The sequence below is a fragment of the Rhinolophus sinicus genome, chromosome 9 (assembly GCF_057876585.1).
Source record: "Rhinolophus sinicus isolate RSI-liver-muscle chromosome 9, RSI-T2T, whole genome shotgun sequence".
Classification (NCBI taxonomy): domain Eukaryota; kingdom Metazoa; phylum Chordata; class Mammalia; order Chiroptera; family Rhinolophidae; genus Rhinolophus; species Rhinolophus sinicus.
In genome coordinates this window covers 20,405,477-20,429,959 of record NC_142509.1, presented here as the reverse complement: position 1 = coordinate 20,429,959, position 24,483 = coordinate 20,405,477, and the positions used below count along the sequence as shown (strand labels likewise).

The window sequence follows — 24,483 nt, the reverse complement described above, 5'->3', positions numbered from 1 at the left end:
ATTTCAGGTGTACAATTCTGTATTACATCATCTATAAATCACATTGTGTGTTCACCACCCAGAGTCAGTTCTCTTTCCATCACCATATATTAGACTCTGTTTACCCTCTGCTAGAATCCCCTTCCCCCCTTACCCTCTGGTGACCACTAAACTATTGTCTATGTCTATGAGTTTTTGTTCCTTCATTTGTCTTGTTCTTTTGTTGTTTTCAGTTTTATATACCACATATCAGTGAAATTATACGGTTCTCTACTTTTTCTGTCTGACTTATTTCGCTTAGCATTATAATCTCAAGATCCATCCATGTTGTCACATATGGTACTATTTCATCTTTTCTTACGGCAGAATAGTATTCCATTGTGTATATATACCACAACTTCTTTATCCACTCATCTATCAAAGGACAATTTGATTGTTTCCATGTCTTGGCCACCATAAATAAAGCTGCAATGAACATTGCAGCACACATGGATATTTTATCTTTATGGATAAAAGTTGTCAGATTTTTTGGGTAGATACCCAGGAGAGGGATTGCTGGGTCATATGCTAATTCTAGTCGTAATTTTTTGAGGAACCTCCACACTGCCTTCCATAGCGGCTGCACCAATCTGCATTCCCACCAACAGTGTATGAGGGTTCCTTTTTCTCCACAGCCTCTCCAACACTTGTTACTATTTGTCTTGTTGATGATAGCCATTCTGACTGGGGTGAGGTGATATCTCATTGTGGTTTTGATTTGCATTTCTCTGATGATTAGTGATGTTGAGCATTCTTTCATATGTGTATTTGCCATTTGTATGTCCTCTTTGGAGAAATGTCTCTTCAGTTCCTCTGCCCATTTTTCAATTGGGTTGTATTTTTTTGTTGTTGAGTTGTAGGAGTTCCTTGTATATTTTGGATATTAGCCCCTCATCGGAGATGCTGTTTGCAAAAATCTTCTCCCATTCAGTTGGTTGCCTCTTTATTTTGTCGATGGTTTCTTTTACTGTGCAGAAGCTTTTAAGTTTGACACAGTCCCATTCATTTATTTTAGCTTTTACTTCCCTTGCCTTTGGAGTCAAATTCATAAAATGCTCTTTGAACCCACGGTCCGTAAGATTAGTACCTATGTTTTCTTCTATGCTGTTTATTGTTTCAGGTGCAAAGATGACTCTTCAAAGCATAGTGAAACCTGGGATGGAGGCCTCTCCCCAGACCTACGCTCAAATCCTTTTTCATGGGTCCTCATTTTAGCATCACAGTGGGGTGAAAAAATCCGGGCAGGCAGGAGATGTGGTTTGGATGCCTCAGCTCTGCTCACTTGCTGTGCAAACTGGGGCCAGCCTCTCCTCTCGCTTAGATCTGTTTCCCCTTATGCAGGATAATAAGTTGGACAGCGGTGACTTCTAAGGGTCCTGCTGGCTTTTACATTCCAGGATTTCTATTCTACAGTGCTTTAACAGTCCTTCAAGTCCAATTTCCAGATGGTAAAACTAAGGTCCAGAAAAATTCCTCTCTCCAGTTTCTCCCTTCTCCTTTCTAATGCATCTTACTCACCAGAGTAAGATTCCTGAAATAATGGCTTCCACACCTCTGGTGGTTCCCCATTACCTAAGGACAATGCCTCAGATCTTCAGTCTGTCATTTAAAACACTCCACAATCTTGTTTTACCCAACCTCATTTCCCACTGCCAGGCCTCTCTTACCATTTGGTTTCCATCCTCACTGACAAGCCTTTGCCCATACTGAACCCCAATCCCTAATACCTTTTCCCTGTCATCTCCTCCAAGGTCCAGCTTACCCGCTCTTGTGTATTTAGCTCTCAGCTTCTGAGGCAGTGGGAGTGGCTGGCGGGGCAGGGGGAGCAGTGGGAGTGGGAGGGGGAAAGGGTTGTATCTTACTTATTCGGTAGCTACTCCTACCCCCAGTGCCCAGCATACAGTAGGCACTCAACAAAATTCTCAGAGAGCCTAAGGCCCCTTGTCCTGTGCTGCCCCTGACTTGCTGTATTTAAGTCAGAGCCTGTTTTAGCCACTGGGATTTTCCTAGCTTGTCCCTGCCCCAACCCAGGGCCTGGCACAAAATACCCTCAACATTGAATGCCAGGACTGGGATGGGCTTAGTGACCAGCCAGGCGGTCCATCCCCCTTTCTGCCACAGCAAGTCTATCCTGGGTTTGAACTCAAATCCTGGCCCCACCACTTACAGGCTGTGTAACCTTGAGCAAGTCACTAACCTGACTTTGAAAAATGGGGAGACCAGCTGTGCCCACCTGCGGGGTGGGTTGTGAGGATTAAATAGTATTGTACCTGTAAAGGCATAGCACTGGGCCGGCTCCTAGTAGGTGCGCCTGAGACACTCGTCCCAGCAGGGCCACCCAGTCCTTCCTCTCAAGGAAAGCACAGTACGCCCAATGGTCACTTATCAGGATGGGGCAACAGCGAATGTGTGTGTGTGTATGTGTGTGTGTGTGTGTAGGTCTGTCCTCATAGGCCGGACCCGATCTTGCCCGGGCCAGTGCAGACCCAAGTGCAGGGCGTGGCCCAGCGGAGCCCATCCGAGGCGGGAGCGGGGCTCGGGGCGGGCGAGACCGCAGGGCGGGTTCAACCCGCCCCTCTGGGCACGCAGCCTCCCGGATTCTCCAAGCCCTAGGTTTATTTGCTTTTTGGGCCCTTCTCAAGCAGACCTCTAACCCGGATTCAGAGGCGTTTTTCAGGGTGGGGCTGTGCCAACACGCTGCCTGCGCAGCCGCCATCACCGCGCCCCCTCCTCTGGCCCGCAGTACCCACCCCGCGCTTCTCTCTCCCACCTCCACCTATGCGGCGGTAAAATGCAGCACCCGCAGGGCGCCTGCGCGGCTCTGGGGCGGGGCGGTGGCGACAGCTATTTATAGTAGGTGACGTCACCTTGAAATAGACCGTTAGGGCCGACCCGCCCTTCCCCCCTCCCACTCCCGCCGCTCCCGGCTGCTCGGCCAAGCCCCTCTCACTGCGCAGGCGTCCTCCAGTCCTCCCATCCCCCAGGCGCGCCCGCCTCTCCTCCTTTCGCGGCGTCAGCGGCGCCAGCCACAGCGCACGCGGCGAGCCAGAGAGAGGGCGCGAGCAGCTGCGCTGCCTGCTGCCTGAGCCTTGGGCCGGCCGGCGAGCCAGTGCGCGTGCGCGGCGGCGGCCTCCGCGGCGACCGGGGAGCGGACGGGAGGGCGGGCGAGCGAGCAAACGAGCTAGGCGCGAGGCGAGGCCGAGCCACGAGCGACATGGGGGACCGGGAGCAGCTGCTGCAGCGGGCGCGGCTGGCCGAGCAGGCGGAGCGCTACGACGACATGGCCTCCGCCATGAAGGCGGTGAGCGCGCCGGGAGCTCGGGCAGCCGGCCGGGGGGCCCGGCGTAGGGGAGGGATGGGAAGCCGGGCGTCGTCTCCATCCAGGCCCGGGGCGACCCCGCTGGGCGCGGCCGCCAGACTGCAGCCCGCACTTCCCGCGCCCGCTGGGCGTCCGGCCATTTCCTGCAGCCTGGCGCGGCCGGGGTCGCGCGTGCAGCCCCGCGGGGACTGGCGGGTGGGGGTCGCCATATGCTAGCTCCGAGCCCTGCGTGGGGCGGATGGGGTGCCCGAGGAAACGTGAAGCAGCCACATTCTTCCTCCTAGAGCGTTCTTCCAGTCTTGGGGGCTTCTCGTCTTCCTCCACATCCCAACTTGTATTAAAGAATCACCTAATGAGTGGCGCCCTGTCTCCTGGTTTTCGTTGCCACGACCTGAAGTCTGTAATTCCAGTCTGTTTTACCGTGCTCGCCCGAATCGTGCTCGTCCCATCTTAACTATGCCCGGGGGGTCAGGCTTTGTGTGCGAAGACCCCCCATCCTGCAGTCTAGGCGTGGATTCGGGTGGAAGGGCGGCGGGCGTGGGGCCCCACTCCCAGGTTTGATGCTATGCCCATCTGCTTGGTGATTAAAATGAGACGTGACTTTTAAGCGAGAAGAGCCAGTGTGCCTTTGCATTCCCGAGACCCTCACACATCGGTTCTGCAGTTTGCTTCTCGGCGAAGGAGTCGGTGGCCAGCCACACCCTACAAATTCCTTGGATTAGATACCACCTGCATTTCTGAGACTTAAGAGTCCTGGTTATTCTCTCACTTTCCCTGTCTCTTAACCTCATTTTACGTTTTCTCTAAATGAACATTACTTATTTCTGCGTCAAGGTCACACAGTGGTAGAACTACAACTGCCGCCACCAACGTGCTATGTTCATCCCGTGTACAACCTTCTGAGACGTGGGAGGATGATGGGTTTGGGCCCCACCTTAGACCTAAGAGTCTGAAACTCTGGGGGTGGGATTCCGAAATCTGCACTTTAACTAGCTCTCCTGGCAAATTTTAGCGGGAAGTTCGAGAACTACTTCCCTGGTTTATAGCTCATTTGCCCTTTTGCTGGCTTTGTGAGGGAATTAGAGAAAAACCTGCAAATCCAGAGGCACCATAAAAATTCAGAATCATTTGAAAAGCTCCTATTGAGGCCTTTTACATTAATACGTGAAGTATGTTGATGTCAGTATTTAGGATTATTCAGGTAAGAAACATGCTTGAAGAGTTGTGTTTCCTGTGGTGTCCTTGTTACATACACTTGAACTAGGTGTGTTCGGAAACCACCACCACCGGGGCCCGTTTGTTGATTCAGTGGTGACATGACATGATGTCATAGATTATATAGGAGCTTTTCATCTGAACCAGGGACAATCTGGGTCTGGGGCTGAAGTCTTTGTAATTCTGGGGGCCTTCTATAAGAAAAAAAAAGTAAAATATATTAATTTTGGAAATTTTACAGAAACAGGACTGAATGTGTGGATTTGTTTCTTTGGAAGGGTCCCAGAGCTTTAATTTCTTTTAATTTCCACAAAGCAAGTCATATTTAAGTGAGCCTCTTCTCCCCAGTAACTGGTACTGGGTTTATGCAGCTGGAGGAGACCTTTCTGGACCTTTTAGAAAGGCCCCTGCTCACACTGAGCATTAGGAGCCTTTTGGGAAATAAGGCATGGGGCTTGAAAGAAGGTCAATTGAGGTTAAGGGAAAATGACTAGTAGGTATGTTCTGGAGCTTATAGGCTCTCAAGTTGTTCTGAGGCAACTTGAAATGGAAGGGAAGGGAAGAATGGAGAGATGTAACCAGCATAGAATCTAGTTTGGGAAGAGAAAAAATTGGCTTTCTGGTCTTCGTAAGCAGGCTTGAAAAATGCTTTCCTACAGCTTCCTACCTGGCTCCACAGTTTTTCTCAGACGTTTAAGGTGACATTTTGCAAACTAATGGACCCCTCCATGTGTTGCAAATCTGTGATACCTGTATCTGAAATGATTGATGGGTTGGATAAGCCATCCAGCATTGAAAATTCAATCCAAGCTCTAATCATGTCTTCTCAGAATTGTGATAAACCATTTTATGAAGGTAATTCCTATTAAATAACTTTCAATATATCTGTTCTATTAATTTTTTTTGTCATTTAAATTAATGGAATATATTTATTGGAAAGGACATGGCAAAGGTCAATGGGAAAGTTTATTTTTTTACCCATTAAGTTGATGTTTGTATGTTAAACTCTTAATGCTATTGAAAAGACTCAGTCTCCATTTTATTAATACCACAGGCCTTAAGAAGAGCTTTTGGAAAGGGTCTGAATTCTAGTAACCCACTGGGTTTATGTGGGTTTTCTTCAGGGCAGGTAAGTAGACTGCTCTCGGGAGGACAGAACAGTGCACCTGAGTGAGGGGATGTTCTAATGCCATCTCTTTGACCTTGAAACTTACCTTCTGGCTGGGTCCTGTGAAGTGTAAAACTAGTAATGTTGGTGTTAACTATAAGTTTTCAGTCTTCATTCTTCTAACTTGTTTTCATTTTCCCTTATAATGTAAATGGTCACCTAATATTGCCTGCCTGTAATGACTGATGTTTCTTATGCTACCAGCGTCACCTGGAGGATGGTGTCGGTAAGCTTTAAGAAAAATCTTGCGTATTGGAAACAGGGGTGTTGCCTTCCATCAGTTGAGAACTGCAATTCCCTGCCTCCCCCTTAACTGGAAGAGGCAAGAAATGTTCTGAGGTGAAATAAAGGCGTGTCTTCAGCTCTAATCTCATACCTAGTAGCTTACATAGAGTATAATAGTGGAAAGAAACATTGAAAGATTTTAGAACCCCAGTCCTTTCTCAAGAACACCATACACAGTCAGTGACAAAGATGACAGAGGATGGGGAGAAATGCATTTGAGGGACTTCAAGAATATCTGTAGAAATCTTAAGTGCGGGAAACAGCTACAGTTGAAGGAAACAGGAGTCAGAGGGGAAGAGGCACTTGCCCCAACCAGTGGCAAAAGGCCCTTATTCCAACAGCTGTGAGATTATGGGAAGTGGGGAAACGAGCAGGTGGTACGTAAAAGGAGAGCACGGCTGAGCAGCCTGGGGTGAGACGACCCGTGTTGCAGATACTAAAACAGGATGATTTTGAGGTGTACCCAAATTATGGTTAGTGTGAAACCTTAAAGCCACTTTGGTACTGCAGCCTGACATATATATAAATTAGTGAACCTGTTTCCCACTAACTGGTCATTTGAAATGTAATTATCACTTTGTCATCTATTGGCTGAGGAAGGAAGAAAGCTCTGGATTCTTGGAATAGTCTGACGTTAAAAGTACTTTAGATGGTGAACAGTTCACATAGTCTGAAGAGGGAGTTGTGATCACCATCTGGGTTTGGGTTCCTGAATTCTACCCAGAAGAGCTCCCACCACTTCCTTAAAGAAATCAAAAATGTTTTTCTCATCTTTGTCTGGAATTTTATATTGGTAGAATCATATTGTTTATTAGACAATCAGTAAATGTTCGCTGTTGGCTGTTGTTCCATGTGTACATTCTCAATCTTTATAACAACTCTGGATGGATACTGGTAACTCCATTTTACAAATGAGATTTAAAGAGTTTCGTTTTCTCACGGTCTAATTGTAAAGCGAGCATTTGAACTCTTGAATTTAGAGCTCTCACTTTAACTGCTGTATGACAGTGTTGCATGAGGCTAAGGGGTAATATTCCTAGTATACACTCATGTATATTTGTCACCATGGCCTTCGTCATCATGGGTGACTACATTACAAGCCTTTGACATCAGTGGGCTTACTGAACACATACGTCGCATCTATTAGGTGGAAGTCATTTTTGCTAAGTTTGATGAAAAACAGAATCTACCACTTCTGGGTCGTAGCCATAGCAGAGGGGCATAACACGCAAAGTCACACATCTGGGTTTTGCTTCTCTTGAAGACCAGGATTTTTTAGCTCAAGCAGAATACTAACTGACTGAGTTCCTGCTATGAATTCCGAAGTGCAGCACTGTGTTAAATTATACTTGCAGTATTTTAAGAAACTATTTGATATCCTTGGCACCGGGGGCTTCTATTGCCTTTAGTATATTTTACAAGCCCATAGGCCCCCAAATGTCAGTGTCTGGGTTGCTGGTAAAATTGCTAGTGCCCCAGTTGAGGCCACTTGTCTTGTGCCCCCCTCCTCCTGCCACCATGGCATTCCTCTCTGGTGGTGGGTGTTGGCACTTTCCTGTGATCAGAACCTGGCACAGCTTCTGAAGCCTTCAGCCCTGGTATCTCCAGGGACAGTAGCATGCAGTAATGTCATTCAGACGGGCTTGTATTTAATCCCTGCCAATACCTACGAAAATGTTCAGTATGTCAAGAGCAAGACAGGCAGTCTTTTAATGATACAGAGGTAGCTATTTTGACTAATATTAAGCTTAGAATGGATATTAATGACCTGAACTCATCTGCTCTGAGCTTGCAGTTGAGTCTCTCGGGTGGCCTTAGAGAACTGCAGCCTCACCCTGCTGGGGACAGGGTGTGGCCTTTCCAGGCTTGGGCAAGTGGTGACTGATGCTGGGTGCTTTGCCAGTTTGGGACCAGGCAGAATCCTCACTGGCAGGGCTTTGACTTGGGAGAGAATCAGCCAAAAGAGCATTCATCCTTCTAGCTCACTTTTTTTTTCTCTTGAAACATGTATAGGGTTTTGCCAAAGAAGCTTAAAGATTTTATGATGTGGTTATGTTTACCTAATTGTTCCTGAGAATCGTTTTCTTCTGCTATAAACTCTAATTATCAGAAGCAAGTTTTTTGGTGGTGTGTGGGTGTGGTAACTATAAAAGATGGGGTGGTAGCATGTGGTGTAGCTGTGAAGGATGGGAGTGCTATTTAGGAGACGCAGCAACCTCCACTGTGGTCTGGCAGCTCAGGGGTGGCATTTTTGTTTGCTCAGTATTACTTTTGAGGCTGGATGAAGAACTTTTAAGTTTTCCCAAATAGTCCCTGTGCTATTTTTGGCAGTGGATCTATTTTTATTCAGAAACGCATGGTTTTTGCCTTGTGAGTTAGTGGGAGGAGGCCCTTAGGGAGTTTTGAGTAAGCTGGTGGTGTCATAGGAAGATAAATGAAGTCGTAGTATACCAGGTGATTCGTGACTGTTAGTAATGCTGTGTGGTGTTGAAGCAGAGAGAAGGGGTGAAGCGAGCGCCCGGGGTTGGGAGTTGGTGTAGCCAAAGGCTGTGTAGTAAGGACGCCGGTCGAATCACTGACTGGGAGTCCATTCCTTAAAGAAATGGAGGAGGGCCTTTCTAAACCCGACGGGTCCATCAGCTTAAGATGTTTCAGGAGTGTCAGTAGGATTAAATGGGGTGGAGGTGTGGGCAGGAGAACAAGGGGGCAGAGAGGCTGTGAGCAGAGGTGGGGAGCCCCTTACACATGGTGCAGCCCTGTGAAGACTTAGTGTCTGGAGTGGCTGCATGAGGGCAGCTGGAGCTTGGTGGAAATGGGTTGAAATTGGCGCTGGAGTAGAAAGAAGGTTGTCTATGTCTCTTCTGTCAAAAATTCTGTCTTTGCTTCATGTTTCTAATTAGAAGCCATCTGGAAACTTATGATTATAAAGATGTGGTAAATCATCTCCATAGAATCTTCAGGTGATCAGCGTGGTTGGGACTCGTAGTTAGTGTTTTCTTTTCTGTTACACTTCATTGCCTCCCAGTGTCTGCTTCTCAGTGTAGGACCAGACTTTTCTTTAGATCTCCTGGCTCCAGGATTTCGGAATTTAAACTATTGGGAACTGCTGCTAACTAATATTAATGAAGGTTATTCACAATAAGTATCACCAGTCAACACTGGCTGTAAATCTTTTTTGTTTTAACGGGCCATCTGATTTCCCTTCCGTCTGTAATTTTCCAATCTGGAAAAGCTCCCAGTTTTCTTTGGTTATTTGATCAAGTAATGAAACTGTCTTCATTCCATAAGTTTCCCTTCGTTAACTGTGTTGTACCTTGGGAATATTAAAAATACCGTATTTAAATGTATCCGGTTATTTCCTAGTTAGGCCTTGGCTGGGGTTCTAAGAACAATGCTTGCTTAGTGATGTTAGTCACCCTCAGCTGATGCTGATAGTGATTCATTCAGACTGGCAGGCAACCAGATTATGATTGTTACATAAACACTAATACTCCTAGTAAATGGTTTTTCTTGTGGAGGTGTCATTAGTATTGCCCAGGAGCCTTTTGGGGCAGTGTATTCCTCATGGCGAAAGGAATATGCTATGTGAATTCCTGAAACCCACAGATACACCCAAAGTTCATTTACGTTAATAGTATCAACCTCGTGCCTTAACCACACTTTTTGTTGCTCAGAAAAAAATGGAATCCTCGAATTTAGGAGCTGAAGAAGTCCTTGGAGATCATTTGGGCTGATTCTCCTTATTAACTTTTGATGCCCAGAAAGGTTGTGATTCATTCACAGTCACACAGATTTCTTAGGGTGGTTTTTTTTTGTTTGTTTGTTTGTTTTTAAGTAATATTGCCACTGGTACAAACATCCTATGTGATATACAGTAGTACCTTGGTTTTCGAACGTCTCCGCTGACGAACATTTCAATTTACAAACATCGTAAACCTGGAAGTAAATACTTCCGTTTTTGAACACACCTCGGAAGTCGAACATGTCACGCGGGATCCGCTGAGTGCAAGATCCTGAGGCCTTCGGCTGTTGTCGAATGTTTCAGAACTCGAATGGTCTTTCGGAATGGATTACGTTTGATAACCGAGGTACCGCTGTATAAATGGATTTCACATATAAGCTCAATTTTAATGATGTGCTCTGGGGAGTTACCTTGGTGTATCTTTGCAACAATCTTAACACAGGAAGCTTTATTAGGCACAGGATGAAGTTTGTGGTGACTCCTTATGGATACATTTGCCTTTTACTGTCAAGTGGCCTCAGTCACATTTACTTAGATGCAAGATCTCCGGGGCTCTCCAGATTCTGTTCTTGCTTATTAATATTTTGTCTTATTGACTAGCACCCCAGAAACGTGAGTCATTCCAAAGGATTCAAGCATTCTGGGACTTGTCAGAGAGAATTTTGATTATTATAAATGTTTCTTCCTTAAAAGACCAAAATATCAAAAAAAATCTACAAAGACTTTATATTTTCAATAAACAAATGAGTGTTTAAAGGGACTCACTGGAGGAGAAAACTGCTGGGGTTAACGTCTTCAGCAGGATTCGAAGGGAGCCTGGCTTGTGGATTAGTGGGTTGGCAGGTTGCAGAGATCATGAAATACCAGTTGTGTCTGAGGAGGAAAGAGGAACCTGGTTTGCAGACAACCCGGGGGGGGGGGGGGGGGGGGGGGGGCGGGGGGCAGCTTGTAGTCAAAGACCACACTGAAGGTAGAAGTGGGGTTGTATTGATTGAGTAGGCAAAGGAGGAGAGACTAAATCTCGGGCTAAGAATTTGTGGCAAACAGTAGGGGGACTTGGGACAGGGAAATGAGCAAATTAAAAGTGGGAGCTGGTCTTTTTATTTTGGATTTGTTGAGTTGGGTAGTGGTAGACAATTGCTTGTTTTGCTTTTTAAGAACTTGGTACAAGTTTCCTTCCTAATTTTACACATAATAATGGTTATATTTGTTGCTTATATTCTTGAACTACTAATTTTTCAAATAAACCTATCATTTTTTTCGTTAGTTTTTAAAATTCCTGATTCTCCACTGCTCAGTCTTCTCAATTCATGTTAAACATGTCTGTTTTAATATACTGTTAACAACTTTCTCCATTGAACTTGGCTTTCCCCCTCCATTGGAGGAAATTCTTTCCTTATATTTTGATTTACAGTAATACTTTTTTTTGTGGAGTGTTTTATGGTTTCCTACGTGCTTTTTTTTTTTTTTTAATTAAAGACCTCTACCAGTAGGTCATATAATTAAGTAATCCCCCACTTTATAGAAGATACAGGCCAATTTAGCAAGTTTGTGGCTTTTCTGGGGTCCAGACCAAGGTTTTCTGATTCCAAATCTGTATTACTTTCCTAGGGCTTCCAAAAAAAGTACCACAAACTGGGTGGCTTAAAAAACCCCAGAAATGTGTGTTATCCCAATTTGGAAGTCTTGGCGTCTAAGATGAAGGTGCTGGCAGAGCTGTGCTCCCTCTAAAGGCCCTAGGGAAGGACCCTTCCTTGCCTCTCCCCTAGCTTCTCCTGCCTCCTGATAACCCTCGGTGTTCTTGGCTTGTAGACACAGTACTCCAGTCTCTGCCTCCTCACCGTTGGGTGTTCTCCCTGTGTGTCTCCAAATCTCTCTTTCCTTATAAGGACACCAGTCGTTGGATTTAGGATCCGCCCTAATGCAGTATGACCTCATCTTAACTTGGTTACCGCTGCAAAGGTTTTATTTCCAAATAAGGTCATATAGCAGGTACTAGGGGTTAGGACTTTAACATCACTTTTTGGGGGACAAAATTCAACAGCAAAGTCCAGTGCTCTTTCTACCAATGACATAGGTGGCCCACTTGGAGGTGGCTTCAAGGAGAGCTAAGCAAAGGAAGTTACAACTTGTTCAAGTAATTGGTGCTTCCATCCTTGATAGCCAGTCAGGGTTTCCTGTCAGGTAGGTCAGAGTAAAGCTTGCTGCTGAGTAGTTATGCTTCCTTTCAGCAGAGGCTGGCATCACTTTACTGTCACTAATGCATCCGTTTTGGCTTGGGAGAGGGCTGGGTGTACCAGTAGGATTCCATATGTAACCACACAGGCTGAAACTGGCCACTACGTCAGTGTGGGGTTTGAACTCCTCCATGAAGCTCTTATCTATTCATATGAATATGTATTTGAGGGAGGTATGATTGGTTCTTTCTAGATTATAAAGCTGGAAGTAGAACCTGGAACAGACATCTAGTCTGTAATCTGAATATTTTACAAAGAAATCACATGATCTTATCACTTGAGAATATTTTTTGCAGAATAGCTGGACCATGGGGCTTTCTCACCCACCGTTATGTACCATCACCTCACAGCCTGGCTGTGCTTGCCTTTATCCCCATCCGTCCCTCTACCAAGTTGAAGGCAGCATTTTGTAAAGGTTGAGTTAGGAATTTCTCAAAGCGCTTATCACAATATCTTGAATTTCAAGTATTTATCCCTTCTCTTAGACTATAGTCTTCCTTGAAATAGGGTCCATGTCTGGTTGGTTTTTCTCCACTGGCTCCTCCATAATCCTGCTTTTTGAGGATTGATTAGGTTGAAGGGCAGATTTCTTTCCAAGAGTTTTGGACTTGGATCTCAGTGTTTATCTTTTTGGGATTTTGCAGGTGACAGAGCTCAATGAACCTCTCTCCAATGAAGATCGAAACCTCCTCTCCGTGGCCTACAAGAATGTGGTTGGTGCCCGGCGATCTTCCTGGAGGGTCATCAGCAGCATTGAGCAGAAAACCATGGCTGACGGGAATGAAAAGAAGCTGGAGAAGGTGAAAGCTTACCGGGAGAAGATTGAGAAGGAGCTGGAAACAGTGTGCAATGACGTGCTGGCTCTGCTTGACAAGTTCCTCATCAAGAACTGCAATGATTTCCAGTATGAGAGCAAGGTATTTTACCTGAAAATGAAGGGTGATTACTACCGCTACTTGGCAGAGGTAGCTTCCGGGGAGAAGAAAAACAGTGTGGTGGAAGCTTCTGAGGCGGCCTATAAGGAAGCCTTTGAAATCAGCAAGGAGCACATGCAGCCCACGCACCCCATCCGGCTGGGCCTGGCCCTCAATTTCTCTGTGTTCTACTACGAGATCCAGAATGCACCCGAGCAGGCCTGCCTCTTAGCCAAACAAGCCTTTGATGACGCCATAGCTGAGCTGGACACTCTAAACGAGGATTCCTATAAGGACTCCACACTCATCATGCAGTTGCTGCGAGACAACCTCACCCTCTGGACAAGCGACCAGCAGGATGAAGAAGCAGGAGAAGGCAACTGAAGAGCCTTCCGGTCCCTGGCCCTTCCTTCACCCACCACCCCCATCATCACCGATTCTTCCTTGCCACAATCACTAAATATCTAGTGCTAAACCTATCTGTATTGGCAGCACAGCTACTCAGATCTGCTCTCCTCCCCCCTGGGAAGCAGTTTCAGATAAATCTTCATGGGCATTGCTGGGTTGATGGTTGCTTTGAGCCCACAGGAGCTCCCATTTCGAATTGTGCAGACAAGTGCGTTAAAAATGAGGCATTTTACTATGCCTGTTGATCTGTGTGGAATGCAGACAAAGCAATGGGGAAGTTTAGAAAGGAGAATTAGCCAAAACAGGCTACAATGATATTTAAATGATCCATTTAAAACAAGCTGATAGTGTTTTGTTAAGCAGTACATCTTGTGCATGCAAAAATGAATTCACCCCTCCCACCTCTTTCTTCAGCTAATGGAAAACTGTTAAGGGAAGCTGATACAAAGAGACCACTTGCTCCTTTCCATCAGCTTTGTAATAAACTGTTAAAGTGAGGTTTCAGTAGCGCCTTGTTTTGCCTCTTTAAATTATGATGTGCACAGACCTTCTTTTCAGTGCAATGCATCTAAAGTTTTGATACCTGTAACTTTTTTTTTTTTTTTTTTTGGTTGCGATTGTTTAAGAATCATGGATTTATTTTTTGTAACTCTGGCTATTGTCCTTGTGTATCCTGACAGCGCCATGTGTGTCAGCCCGTGTCAATCAAGATGGGTGATTATGAAATGCCAGACTTCTAAATTAAATGTTTTGGAATTCAATGGGTAAATAAATGCTGCTTTGGGGATATTATCTCTGTGTATAGTCTTTATTTCCCCCCTCACCCTCGCAAGGAGCTGTATATATGACATGACAGCTCACCATTTTGAATCCTGGTTTGAGTCTTAAACACTGAAGCATTTTTAGTACAGTAAGTTTTCTTGCCCTCTGATTCCATTACACATTTTGCAACATACACATAAGACCCATGAACTTGAAATAGTTTTCTGTGAACCTAGCCAACATAGCCTGTCTCAATCACTCTTCTGATACCTGGTGCTTATCCAGGAGCCGAGCAGACCAAAATGCTCCTTTAGCGCAGCACGTCTGTGAAAGATAGTTCTGTGTTTAACTTGGGAGGGGAGGGTGTTGCATGACCCACCCTGATGGAATGTTTGTTGACACGTAACACAAGGTAGATACTGAGCTTATACATGTCCTCAGGTGTTCTTAATATTCTTTTTGTGTTAGATGTAATAAAATGTTATGGGGCACAACCTGGATTCCTGAAATATACTGATGATTATTAAGACCGTTTTGAGTATTCTTTGAAACAGAAAAGCAAACTTCCGCCTACGTTTGCCTGCATCCCAAAGCTTCTCTTGAGGCTCAGCGTCACCAGGCGGACTCTTCCTCAGGTGGTACGACCTCCAGGAAGGACTGAACGTGCTTTTTAAGTGGGTTGGTTCAGTTACACAAAGGCCTTAAAAACCTTGTTCTTGACTAAAGCTGGACACTAGACGGGTGAGAATGGCCATGACCCGTTTTCTGTCCTTGAGCTTATATTGTAATGGAGCACAGAACTTGTCAAGCATAGATGTTTAACCTATTTTCTCATTCTGAAGTAGAGGTATGACCCACGTGTTAATACTCCTTAGGAAGCCTGTTTCAAGTTGACCTAATTGCTAGCTAAAATGGTTACTGAATTTCACTTCCATTAGTAGGTCAGGTATTTTAAGGTTACAGACTTTCTGTGGCTGACACTTGGCTTTGATAAACATATCTAGACATTAAAACCATACTTAATTTGAAATGTCCTTCACAGGAAGGGCTTTAAAAAGAAGCGCATTTTCATTTCACAACTGTCTTGTGAAAGGTTTTTGTCCCCATGTACAGATACGGAAGCTGAGGAGCAGAGGTGGTGGACCTCTGGAATTCACACGGCTGGAAAGCCACAGGACGTCCTCCACCCAGGACTTCTAATTCAGAGTTCTGACTGCCCTCGTGGGCTCCAGCAGTGCCATGCTGCCAAGCTCCGGCAGCCTTGACAGTCAAACCACGTAACCTTCAAGACTCAGGTCCCTCGTTTTCTAAGTGTAGGATTTGGAATATAAATTTGAATTTAAAGTGTGTAAGGCATGCTCTGGTCTCGGGATGGAGTGTGGGGAAGTGTGGACACATAATTGCAATTAGCCCCATATCGATAAATGGGGTTCTCTGAGAGGACCTACGAGGGGCCTATAAATTACACGTGGCATAACCCTGGGAGGCTTCGCTCCCGCGTGATCTCAAAGGTTTCCTTCCAGTTCTGCAGACTCATGTTTTAAAACTTGTCAAGATAAATTTATGGAGTAAGATGAGGTCCTCTTTGTTACTGCAGGCAAAGCTGAAGTCCAGAGAAATGAAATGACTTCCTGAGTCACTGCAAAGTCAGTGACAGAACCTAGACTAGCATTCAGATCCCCTAAATCGTTGTTCATGGTTCTTTTCACTGGCACACTTGGGATTGAGATGGGGGAAAAAAAATGGGTGTGACTGACACATCCCATTCTGGGGACACTTTATCAGTGCATTTAATGTTTTCACTTAGATCTGAAGTAATTCTACTTGGAAAGGGATGTTTCAATTTATTGGTGTTACTGCTTCAGATTTGCAGTAAATCCTCAACGCCTGCTTTAAAAATCCATTTCTTTGAGTTGGAAGAAAGGGTAGTTAGGATTCTTGATAATGGAGCTATTGTCAAGTAAATACTTGCTCATCTTAAAGCACCTGCGGTGGGGGAGCCCAGGAGGCCGCTTGGCTCTGTAAAATAAACCAGGCTGCGTTCTGACTGGGCCCACCACACCCTCCTCCATACGCTGACAGGCTGACTGCCATTGAGAGACTGAGAGGGTCTTTAGTTCTCAGGAGACGCTCCAACCAACAGATCACCTTCCATTCTAAAATCCAGTCATTAGGCTGACAAAAACAACCATTTCAAATACCTATCATGTCTGGCACTAAGTGCATGGTGTGAATCTTGACAGCGACTGGAAGGTAGGGATGCTAACCTTTTTAACAGCTGAAGATACCAGGAGGTATCAGATGCTAGTAGGTATGTAGCTAGTAAGAGGAAATGCTGAGATCAAAACGGGGGCTCTCCCATTTCAAGGCTCTTTCCACTACACCATGTGAAAAGGAGGCCTAGAAAAGTTAGAACAATAGCTAGCTCCTCTGCCTCTGGTCTTTATCCCTCTCCAATCTATAGGACATCTTACCCAAATAAAATCCTTCAAGGCCTAATGAAATGCTGTCTCTTACGAAACCTCTGATCTGGGGGAAGCCGCCTGCTAGGTGACTTGGGCTCAGTCTTTGCCTTGTTATTGGTAAGTTACTGTGCACATCTCCACTGGACCATAGGCCCCTACGGTTTCTAGCAAAACAAGGTCTTGAAAAAGTTGGGTGAGCTAACGAATGAACTGTCAAGTTCATTTGCCTAAAGTAGAACTCCCATGCCATTCTGGAGGGCAGGGACTGTACTAGGAACGGGAGGGGAAATAACATTTGCTGACTGCCTTTTGTGGGGCTTTACAGACAGTTTAAAATTCAAAGCTGACAACCCGTGAAGAAGGTGGTAGCTCCAATCAAGAGGCTCCGAGAGGAAACATGACTTTCATGTGGTCACACAGCTGGGGAGTGACCGAGCATGTCTCTGTGCAGGGCTCCAGGGTCCTTGTTCTTTTCATGAATCTGTTGCCTGCAGGCAGAAGCTGGAAGCCTGACATTGCAGGTCTAACTCGATGGGGCCTCTTCCTTCCTCGCCAGCCAGACTTCTCTCCGTCACCTCTTTCACATTTGCCTCTTCAGCCATATCAGTCCTTTTTGCTGCCCCACTCCTACCCCTGAGCATATCCAGGACACGGACCTTAATGTTCTTCCTCCTCCTGCTCCTTGGCTCTCCTATCAGTCATATTGTGCTACAGCTACAGTAATGACTCAAGGTGGACCCAAGCACCACCAGGTGAAATCTCTCCCCATCGGGACCCAACTTGTTCAGCCTGCTCTCCCACTTCGGCTCACGCCTTTACTCTCCCCTCTGGAGTGGCTTCCTTCTCTTGGCCTATTCTAATCCTATCTATGAAACCCCACCTCCTCCCTGCCAGCTACCGTGAGCCCTCTCCTGTACTGCGGGTCTGTATCACACAGTGGCGTTTACCATTTTGTCTTTGCTCATTCAACAAACATATTGAGCCATATGGTAGACACTGGGGAGGGTGCCTGGGCATACCATGGTGAGTTAACTGTCCCAATGGGGCTAACACTCCAGTGGGGGGCTACAACTATGCAAATGTCACTTAGATTCTTCCCCAGGGCCTAGCACATAATTCACAATAAGCATTTATTGAATTCAAGAATAGATTGATTTGAGGCCAGGATTTTTAAAAAAGAAATGACCAAAAGGAATCCTTTCTCCCCCCACTCTACTGGACTACTGGTGAGCCCTGTGAGAAACTAGGGGCACGAGGCCTCAGACCTGCTTCTAACATCACTTGTAAGCTGGTGGTATGACCTTGAGCAAGTCCTGGTCTCTCAGCAGCCTCTAATAAGGACGTGGGTTCTTTTGGTGGTCTTTGGTCCCTCTCCATTTCTGAGGTTCTGTGATTCTGTGTTATTTTCAACTGTTTTGGGATGGTCCCCATCCTCTTCCTGGCCTTTTTTTCTGCACTCCCCCTCCTTTTCCTTCCGCCCTTCACATCTGTCCCCTCTGCATCCGCCCTCCACCCCCCTTCATCTTCCTGGCCACCTCCTAGTTCCACTGAGATGGTTACCATGGCATTCATCTCCTGGAAGTGACATCACTCATCTCCTAGGCAACTGTTTCCAGGGCAGTGACATCATTCGATCACCATGGCAACCCTCCAGGAGGACGGTTTTGCAGTGAAATGGGCAAACAAAATTCTTATGTATTTCTGAGGGTTGGGGGCAATGAGGAGAGAATATTAAGAAAATAAAAATATCTCAGAAGCAAGGAGAAAAAGCTTGGGGCTTGTAGAGGAAAAGTGGGAAACCCAGCATGAAAAGAGCAGAAGCTCTAGGGTGAACACTTTCTTCTTTCCAATAACCAGGCTGACCATATATCAACAAACTGGGACACTTGAGAGTGAACCAGGGCACATTATTTTTATGCTGGGACAATAGGTGAAAACTGGGCCTCCCCAAGCAAACCAGGGCGTGTGGGCCCCCGCTCATAAATGGGCAGGTGCCTGGCCTCCCTCCCTCACCTATGGCTCATCCTGTAAGCACTGATTCAGCTCTTCCTGTGTGTGTGTGGGCACCAAAATACCACAATAAGCAAAACCAGCCAGGGTCCCTGTCACAGTGGAGCTCACAGTCGTGTGTGGTGGGGCTGAGGATAATCCCGCAGTTACCCAATGAATGGTGCAGTCTGAGTGCAGTGCTTGGAAGGGAAGGCACAAAATGCCAGGGATGTGCTCAATAAAAGTATCAGAAGCAGCCTGGATAGGGGACAAATTAACTAAGGGGAATGGTTGGGGTGGGGGAGAAGTTTGTTTTGGCAGAGGGTACAGCATGTGCCAAGGGAGTGTGCAGCGTATTCGGAGCTGAAATGGGGTCAAGTAAAGAGCAGGAGGGAGCCAGGTATGAATCAGGGTGGCAGGGGATCAGGCCTCACAGGGCCTGGAGGCCAGAGCTCTGGGAAGCCCCATGGAAATGTTTTGAGCAGCGGGAGACATGCTCCGGTTTGTATTTTTAAAGTCTCATCCTGGCTGCTGTGCGTGGCAGAGTGGGAGAGCAGTTTGCCAGGAGAGACATTGGGTGGTGGGGACCCAGGTGGTGGCAATGAGATGGAGGGACATGGTGGATATATTTGAGAGGTGGAGCTGACAGGACTTGCTGAAGGACTAGATACGGGGTGATGGTAAGGAAGGTCTCAGGATGACACTTGGGATGACATGAATGACTTGGGTGGAGGAGTGACTGCTATTCGCAGATGAGGAAGGAGGGCAGGGCTGGGACTAAGGGAGGCAAGAGAGGTGCCCAGGGCACAACATTTAGGGAGGCATGCACTCTCAGGGCTGGCCTTTAAAAGGAGTACCTCCTTAAATGCTGTGCCTTGGGAGGAGAAATTTTGTTTTTGTTTGTTTTAGGTGTGGGGGACCATGTCTGTTGATCAGTAGTAATGACAATCTCTTGTGTTTATAATATAGGGCCTTCAGTTTTACTAGCCCTCTAATAAAAGTGGAGAGAACAGGCAGCAGGTCTGAGCCCTCCGTACCAATACATGCCAGCTGCTTTCCTATCCCCACAGAAGCCGTGGGAGAAAACTCCTCACTGGCCTATTTTACAGATGAGGAAACCGAGGCTCAGACAGGTTCCAGAACTTGCTGAAGGCCTCACAGTTTGCAAGTGGCCACACCAGTCCTCAGACATGGGCTTGCTGACTCCTGAGCCCACTAGACCATGTTTTACCAGCCTCCCCAGTTTCCTGGTGAAAGGGAGGAAGGAAGGGAAGCCAAGTGCATTCAGGCCAGCCACCTCCTTGATCTTTATCACCACCATTTGTACTGAGGAGCAAACAGAGGGTCTGCGAAGGGATACGACCCTCAGCCCCATCAGAGCTGCTTTCTCTCCACCACAGGTGTTCTCAACCCACCTTTATGTTCTGCCCTTGGTCGGTCTCATCAGGCAGAGGAACAGGTGGGAAGCTGAGAACATGCCACTGTGCCTCAGCTTCCTCCTCTGTAAAATGGGGATAATGACAGTATTAAATCCTGCCCCATAGGTTTGTGCTGAGGCAAAATGAGATGAGTAAAGTGCTTGGCACGGTGCTCCAACACAGACTAATCCATGAATGTTAGGGGCTGTTAGAATTAGGGCGGGAGGGCAGGAGGTGTGGGTGTGTACATGACACACAGCCTATGGAATGGGGGCGGGAGAGGCATGGTACAGCGACATATGGACCGGCTGTTGCTGAAGAAGAAGCCACCTCCTCAACCAGCTGGCTCCTGGGGAGACAGCATGGTTTGTACCCCTCATTCCCAATCCTATACCTCCTGCAGAGGGAGGAGGATGAGCCTGGCTTCCCTTGGGAAAAGGAGACTGTAGAGAAAGTCTAGAAACAGCAGGTTGCATCCATGAGACCTAAGACTGGGGGCAAGTGTGGTGGAAGGGACTAACAGGCCTGGACCTGGGCCCTCTGCCCTCATCTACCTCCTAGCCTGACCCTCAGCCCTACCATTAAACAACCCTGGTTTTGCTATAGCTTCATACTACAGGATCCTGAAAGGCACAAACCACCCTGAGCTTACAAAGGACAGAATAACACAAGGATTGGGCCCTATGATCCCAGCACGCGTGTGCACACATGCATGCACACACACACACACAAACACCCTTCTCTTCCTCTATATCTGGGTTCAACCAGAGAAATAGTACTGCTAGGAGATGCATATTAAGAGATTTTGTCTTCTTTTTTGCAAGGAGTTGTCTTACATGACTGTGGGGTTGGCTAGGCAAGTGTGAAATCATTAGGTGCAGGCTGGAACTCTTGCCAAGGGCCAAAGCTGCTGTCCGCAGGCAGAATTTCTTCTTCCTCAAGGAAGCCTCAGCTCTGATCTTAAGACTTTTCAACTGATTGAATCAGGCCCACCCGGATTATCTAGGATAATCTCCCTTAAAGTCCGTTGATAACGGACTTTAATTGCATCTACACAATACCATCACCAGCAACACCTGGATTAATGTTTGATTGCATAACTCGGCCCTGTAATTTAGCCAATTTGGCAAGAGACCATCACACTCACATATCAGCCAGACGTGGCTTTGGTGGCCTGTGGAACACGGCTTTTTCATTTACTTGTATCAATGTGGTTATTTACTGAGCATTTACTATGTGCCAGGCACTGTGCGAAGCAATTTCCATGCAGCATTTCAGTTAATCCTCAAAACCTGTGAACTAGGCGCCCTTCTTGTGCCTAATTCTACAGGTAAGGAGACATCCTCAGAAGGGTGAGGAGACTCCCACCGTCACCCTGTCTGGATGTCAGGTCTAAGTGCATCTGTGCTCTGAAATATCACTTTCTCTGGTCTCTCCCTGTTAGCCTCTCCTCTCTGCCTCGTCTCCTCTTCTCCTGCCACAGGAAGTCAGAGTTCAAATCGCCGCGTGATATGAGCATGTTCCTGCCTCCCTGGACGTCAGTTCTCTCTTCTGTGAGGTGGCTCCATCCTCCCCGGCCTTTCTTTCATGTATGTATGTATGTATGTATGTATTTATTTTTATTTTTATTAGTTTCAGGTGTAGAAACTCCCCGGCCTTTCTGACTTAAAGGCAGAAGGGAGGGACCATTCTGGAACCACTTTCTCTGGCCTTTGCTGCCACCTACGGGGCTCGCCGGTATGTACCACATTCCAGACTAGCCCTCGGGAAGGCAGGTGCGTTTGCAGGTGAGCTGCAGCGGTCCCCCGGGATGGGAGGAGTGGCCAAGTTGTGTGAGGGGCAATTCTGGGCCCAGGAACAGAAACAAATTCCAATGCAAATTCCACCGGCGCTTGCCCCCCACTGCTCACTCAGGCCCCCAAGCCCCTGCAGAGTCATCAAGGATTTCTGGGGCCCCGGAGTGGTGGGCCCTGCCGCACTCTGCCGCCGACCTAACCCCCGAAGGGTCCCGCCGTCCCTGGCCCCAGCGGGGCTTTGGAGCCGACCGGCTGCCAGGCTGCCAGGAGGTTACGGAGAAGCGGGAACTCGTCTCATCCCATCAGGTTCCGGGATAGATCCGCAGTGCGGCTCGAACTCCTGGGAGGACCCACGCGCTCCGACTGGAGAGGAGGCGGAGGTTCAGGGGGCGAGCAAAGGAGGCGGGAAAGAGGGGCCAAGTCCGGAAAAGAGGGTCCCGGAGAGCCCCGCCCCTCCTCTTTCCGCTCCACCTTTTCCCTCCGGGCTCCTGACTCCCAACCTAAGCCTCGCTCCTCCAAGCCCGGCTCCTCCGCTAGCCCCCGCCCCACCCAAGGCCCCATCCCTGCCCCCGCCCCACGGCCCTTCCGGGTGCGGACAGCAGGTGGCGCCACTGGCAGCGCAGAGGCTCCCACCGGTACTTGGCCTCCGGAAGGAGCGGCGGCTGACCAGCGCTGTGCGCTTTGGTTCAGGAACCCTTTGGTGGGGGGAGAGGGGCGCGGTGAGTGGGCGTGGAGTGGGCTGGAGGCGGAGAGGCTGGCGGCCGGCGGCAGCTCTGTCAGCAGCCAACCCGCCAGTCAATCTAGCCAGACGGCGTCAGTACAGCCAGTCTGTCCGTCAGTCCAGTCAGTTTGTCAATCCCATCGGCCAGACTGTCAGCCAGTTCAATGAATCTGTCAGTCAATGCCGTCAGTCAGCCTATTCGTGAATCCAGCCAGTCCGTCAGCAGGCGGTCAAGTCACACAGCAGTTGGTCACACAGTTTCTCCATCATTCTCTTAGTCGTTTAGTTTCTTGCTGGGTGTTCAGAGGGCCATCACGGTGCCCTTGTCACTTGCATCCTGGTGCGCTGGTCTACGGATGGGTGGGGGGAGGGAATAAGTGGAGCCCAGTCCTTGCTTTTCCCCTTGAGGTCTTCCAGGCACTTGAGGAAGAGTGACAACCACCCGGAAGGGTCTTGAGTGCCATGGCGCTTCTTGGGACCAGTCCAGGCGGTTCAGAAGCTTGCAGGGCTGCAGTGGAAGCATCAGGCCCATGCTGGCAGGCAGCCGGGCTGGGAGACGCTTCTAAGTTCAACCCTTTGCTGTGCAGATGGGAACCTGACCTGGGAGAGGCTGTGGATTTGGCCGAATCTACTCCACTTCTCCAGCGTCAGAGTGGGCACAGTCGTGGCCCAGATCCTGGCCTTCCCCGAGGCTCAGGTCAAAGTGTGTCCTGGCCCTGAGCTGGAGGGAGGATTCCTGGGTTTTGGTCTTGGCCTTGCTTGCCTCAATGTATTAGGTTGGTGCAAAAGTAATTGCAGTTTTTCAATTTTTTTAACCTTTTTTTTTGGTTGCAATTTTTAACCTTTTAAACAACAATTACTTTTGCACCAACCTAATCTGTCCTTGTGGGAGCCACTTAACCATTCTGGCCTCACTGTTACAGTGCAGCTCTCTCAAGTGGGGGAAACAATCTCTGTAAACTACCACCTACTGCCCTATCCTGTCCTGTACTGTGGGTTGGAAATGAGATCACGGAGGTGAGAGCCCAGGTGTGAGGAGGTTATAACCAGACTTGTGGTTTTCCTGAGGTAAGGGGTGGCCTGAACCCCAGGGCTCCAGGGGAGACCAGGGCCTATTACCTCCACCCACAGGATCCTGGGGTTCTGGCCTTGGCTGGTGACCCTGGACAAGTCCCTGCTCCTCTCTAGACTTCTGGGACAGTGAGGCACTTGGACTCCGTGATCTGTAAGATCTGGGACTTCAATCAGAGGAAAATGCCTGCAGGGGGAAGTTCCCCCAACGACATTGTGGAACTCTGATCACCATAATTTTGGGGATGGGAACAGACCCTGCTGCTTTTTAAATTTTTAAATTCTTTTTTCAGTATGTATTTTTTTTTAAGTTACTTTCAGGTGTACAAATCAACATAATAGTTAGACATTTACACCCCTCACAAAGTGATGACCCCTTCCCTCAAGCCACTACCCCTCTGACGTCTTATATAGCTTTTGCAATACCATGGACTACCTTCCTTATGCTCTACTCCACCTCCCATAAATTTAATTATAGTTGACATACAATATTATTCTACTTCAGCTTCAGGTGTACAGCAAAAATATGCAACGCTTCATGAATTTGCGTGTCATCCTTGCGCAGGGGCCATGCTAATCTTCTCTGTATCATTCCAATTTTAGTATACATGCTGCCGAAGCGAGCACCAGACCTTGTTGTTTTTTGACCTGGTGGTAAGGGTTTGACCTGATGGTAAGTGGGAGGGTTGAAGTGCCTGGCCATGTGCTCAACTCAGTGGGAGTGGGGTAAGGAGGGACAGGATGGTACCTTAGTCTGTGGAGTCAGAAACCTTCCCTTAGCCCAACGTGGGTGGACTCTTGGGACCCTTGCTGACAGGAGGGCTCCGCTGACCCTGGGGCAGGCAGGGAAGGTAATGGGCAACCCTCAGCCATGCTCCAGGGACAATGGCCTTCCCTCTTTGCCTCAGTCCCTCCCCTTCCTTTGAAGCTGGGTCCCCAGTTCACATCATGCCCA

The 24,483-nt window shown here is 47.6% G+C and overlaps 1 protein-coding gene and 1 non-coding gene across 2 annotated transcripts; one reads left to right on the top strand and one right to left on the bottom strand.

Moving 5' to 3' along the window:
• The first annotated feature begins 3,008 nt into the window (after positions 1 to 3,008).
• YWHAH (tyrosine 3-monooxygenase/tryptophan 5-monooxygenase activation protein eta) lies at positions 3,009 to 14,098 on the top strand. The gene is made up of 2 exons (XM_019754298.3): positions 3,009 to 3,319; positions 12,629 to 14,098. Exons 1-2 carry the CDS (start codon positions 3,233 to 3,235, stop codon positions 13,280 to 13,282), a joined length of 741 nt encoding a protein of 246 aa, XP_019609857.1. The 5' UTR covers positions 3,009 to 3,232; the 3' UTR covers positions 13,283 to 14,098.
• Positions 14,099 to 24,048: 9,950 nt separating this feature from the next.
• LOC141569294 (U6 spliceosomal RNA) lies at positions 24,049 to 24,155 on the bottom strand. The gene has a single exon (XR_012492801.2). It is a non-coding gene; the product is annotated as a U6 spliceosomal RNA (small nuclear RNA).
• Positions 24,156 to 24,483: the final 328 nt, after the last annotated feature.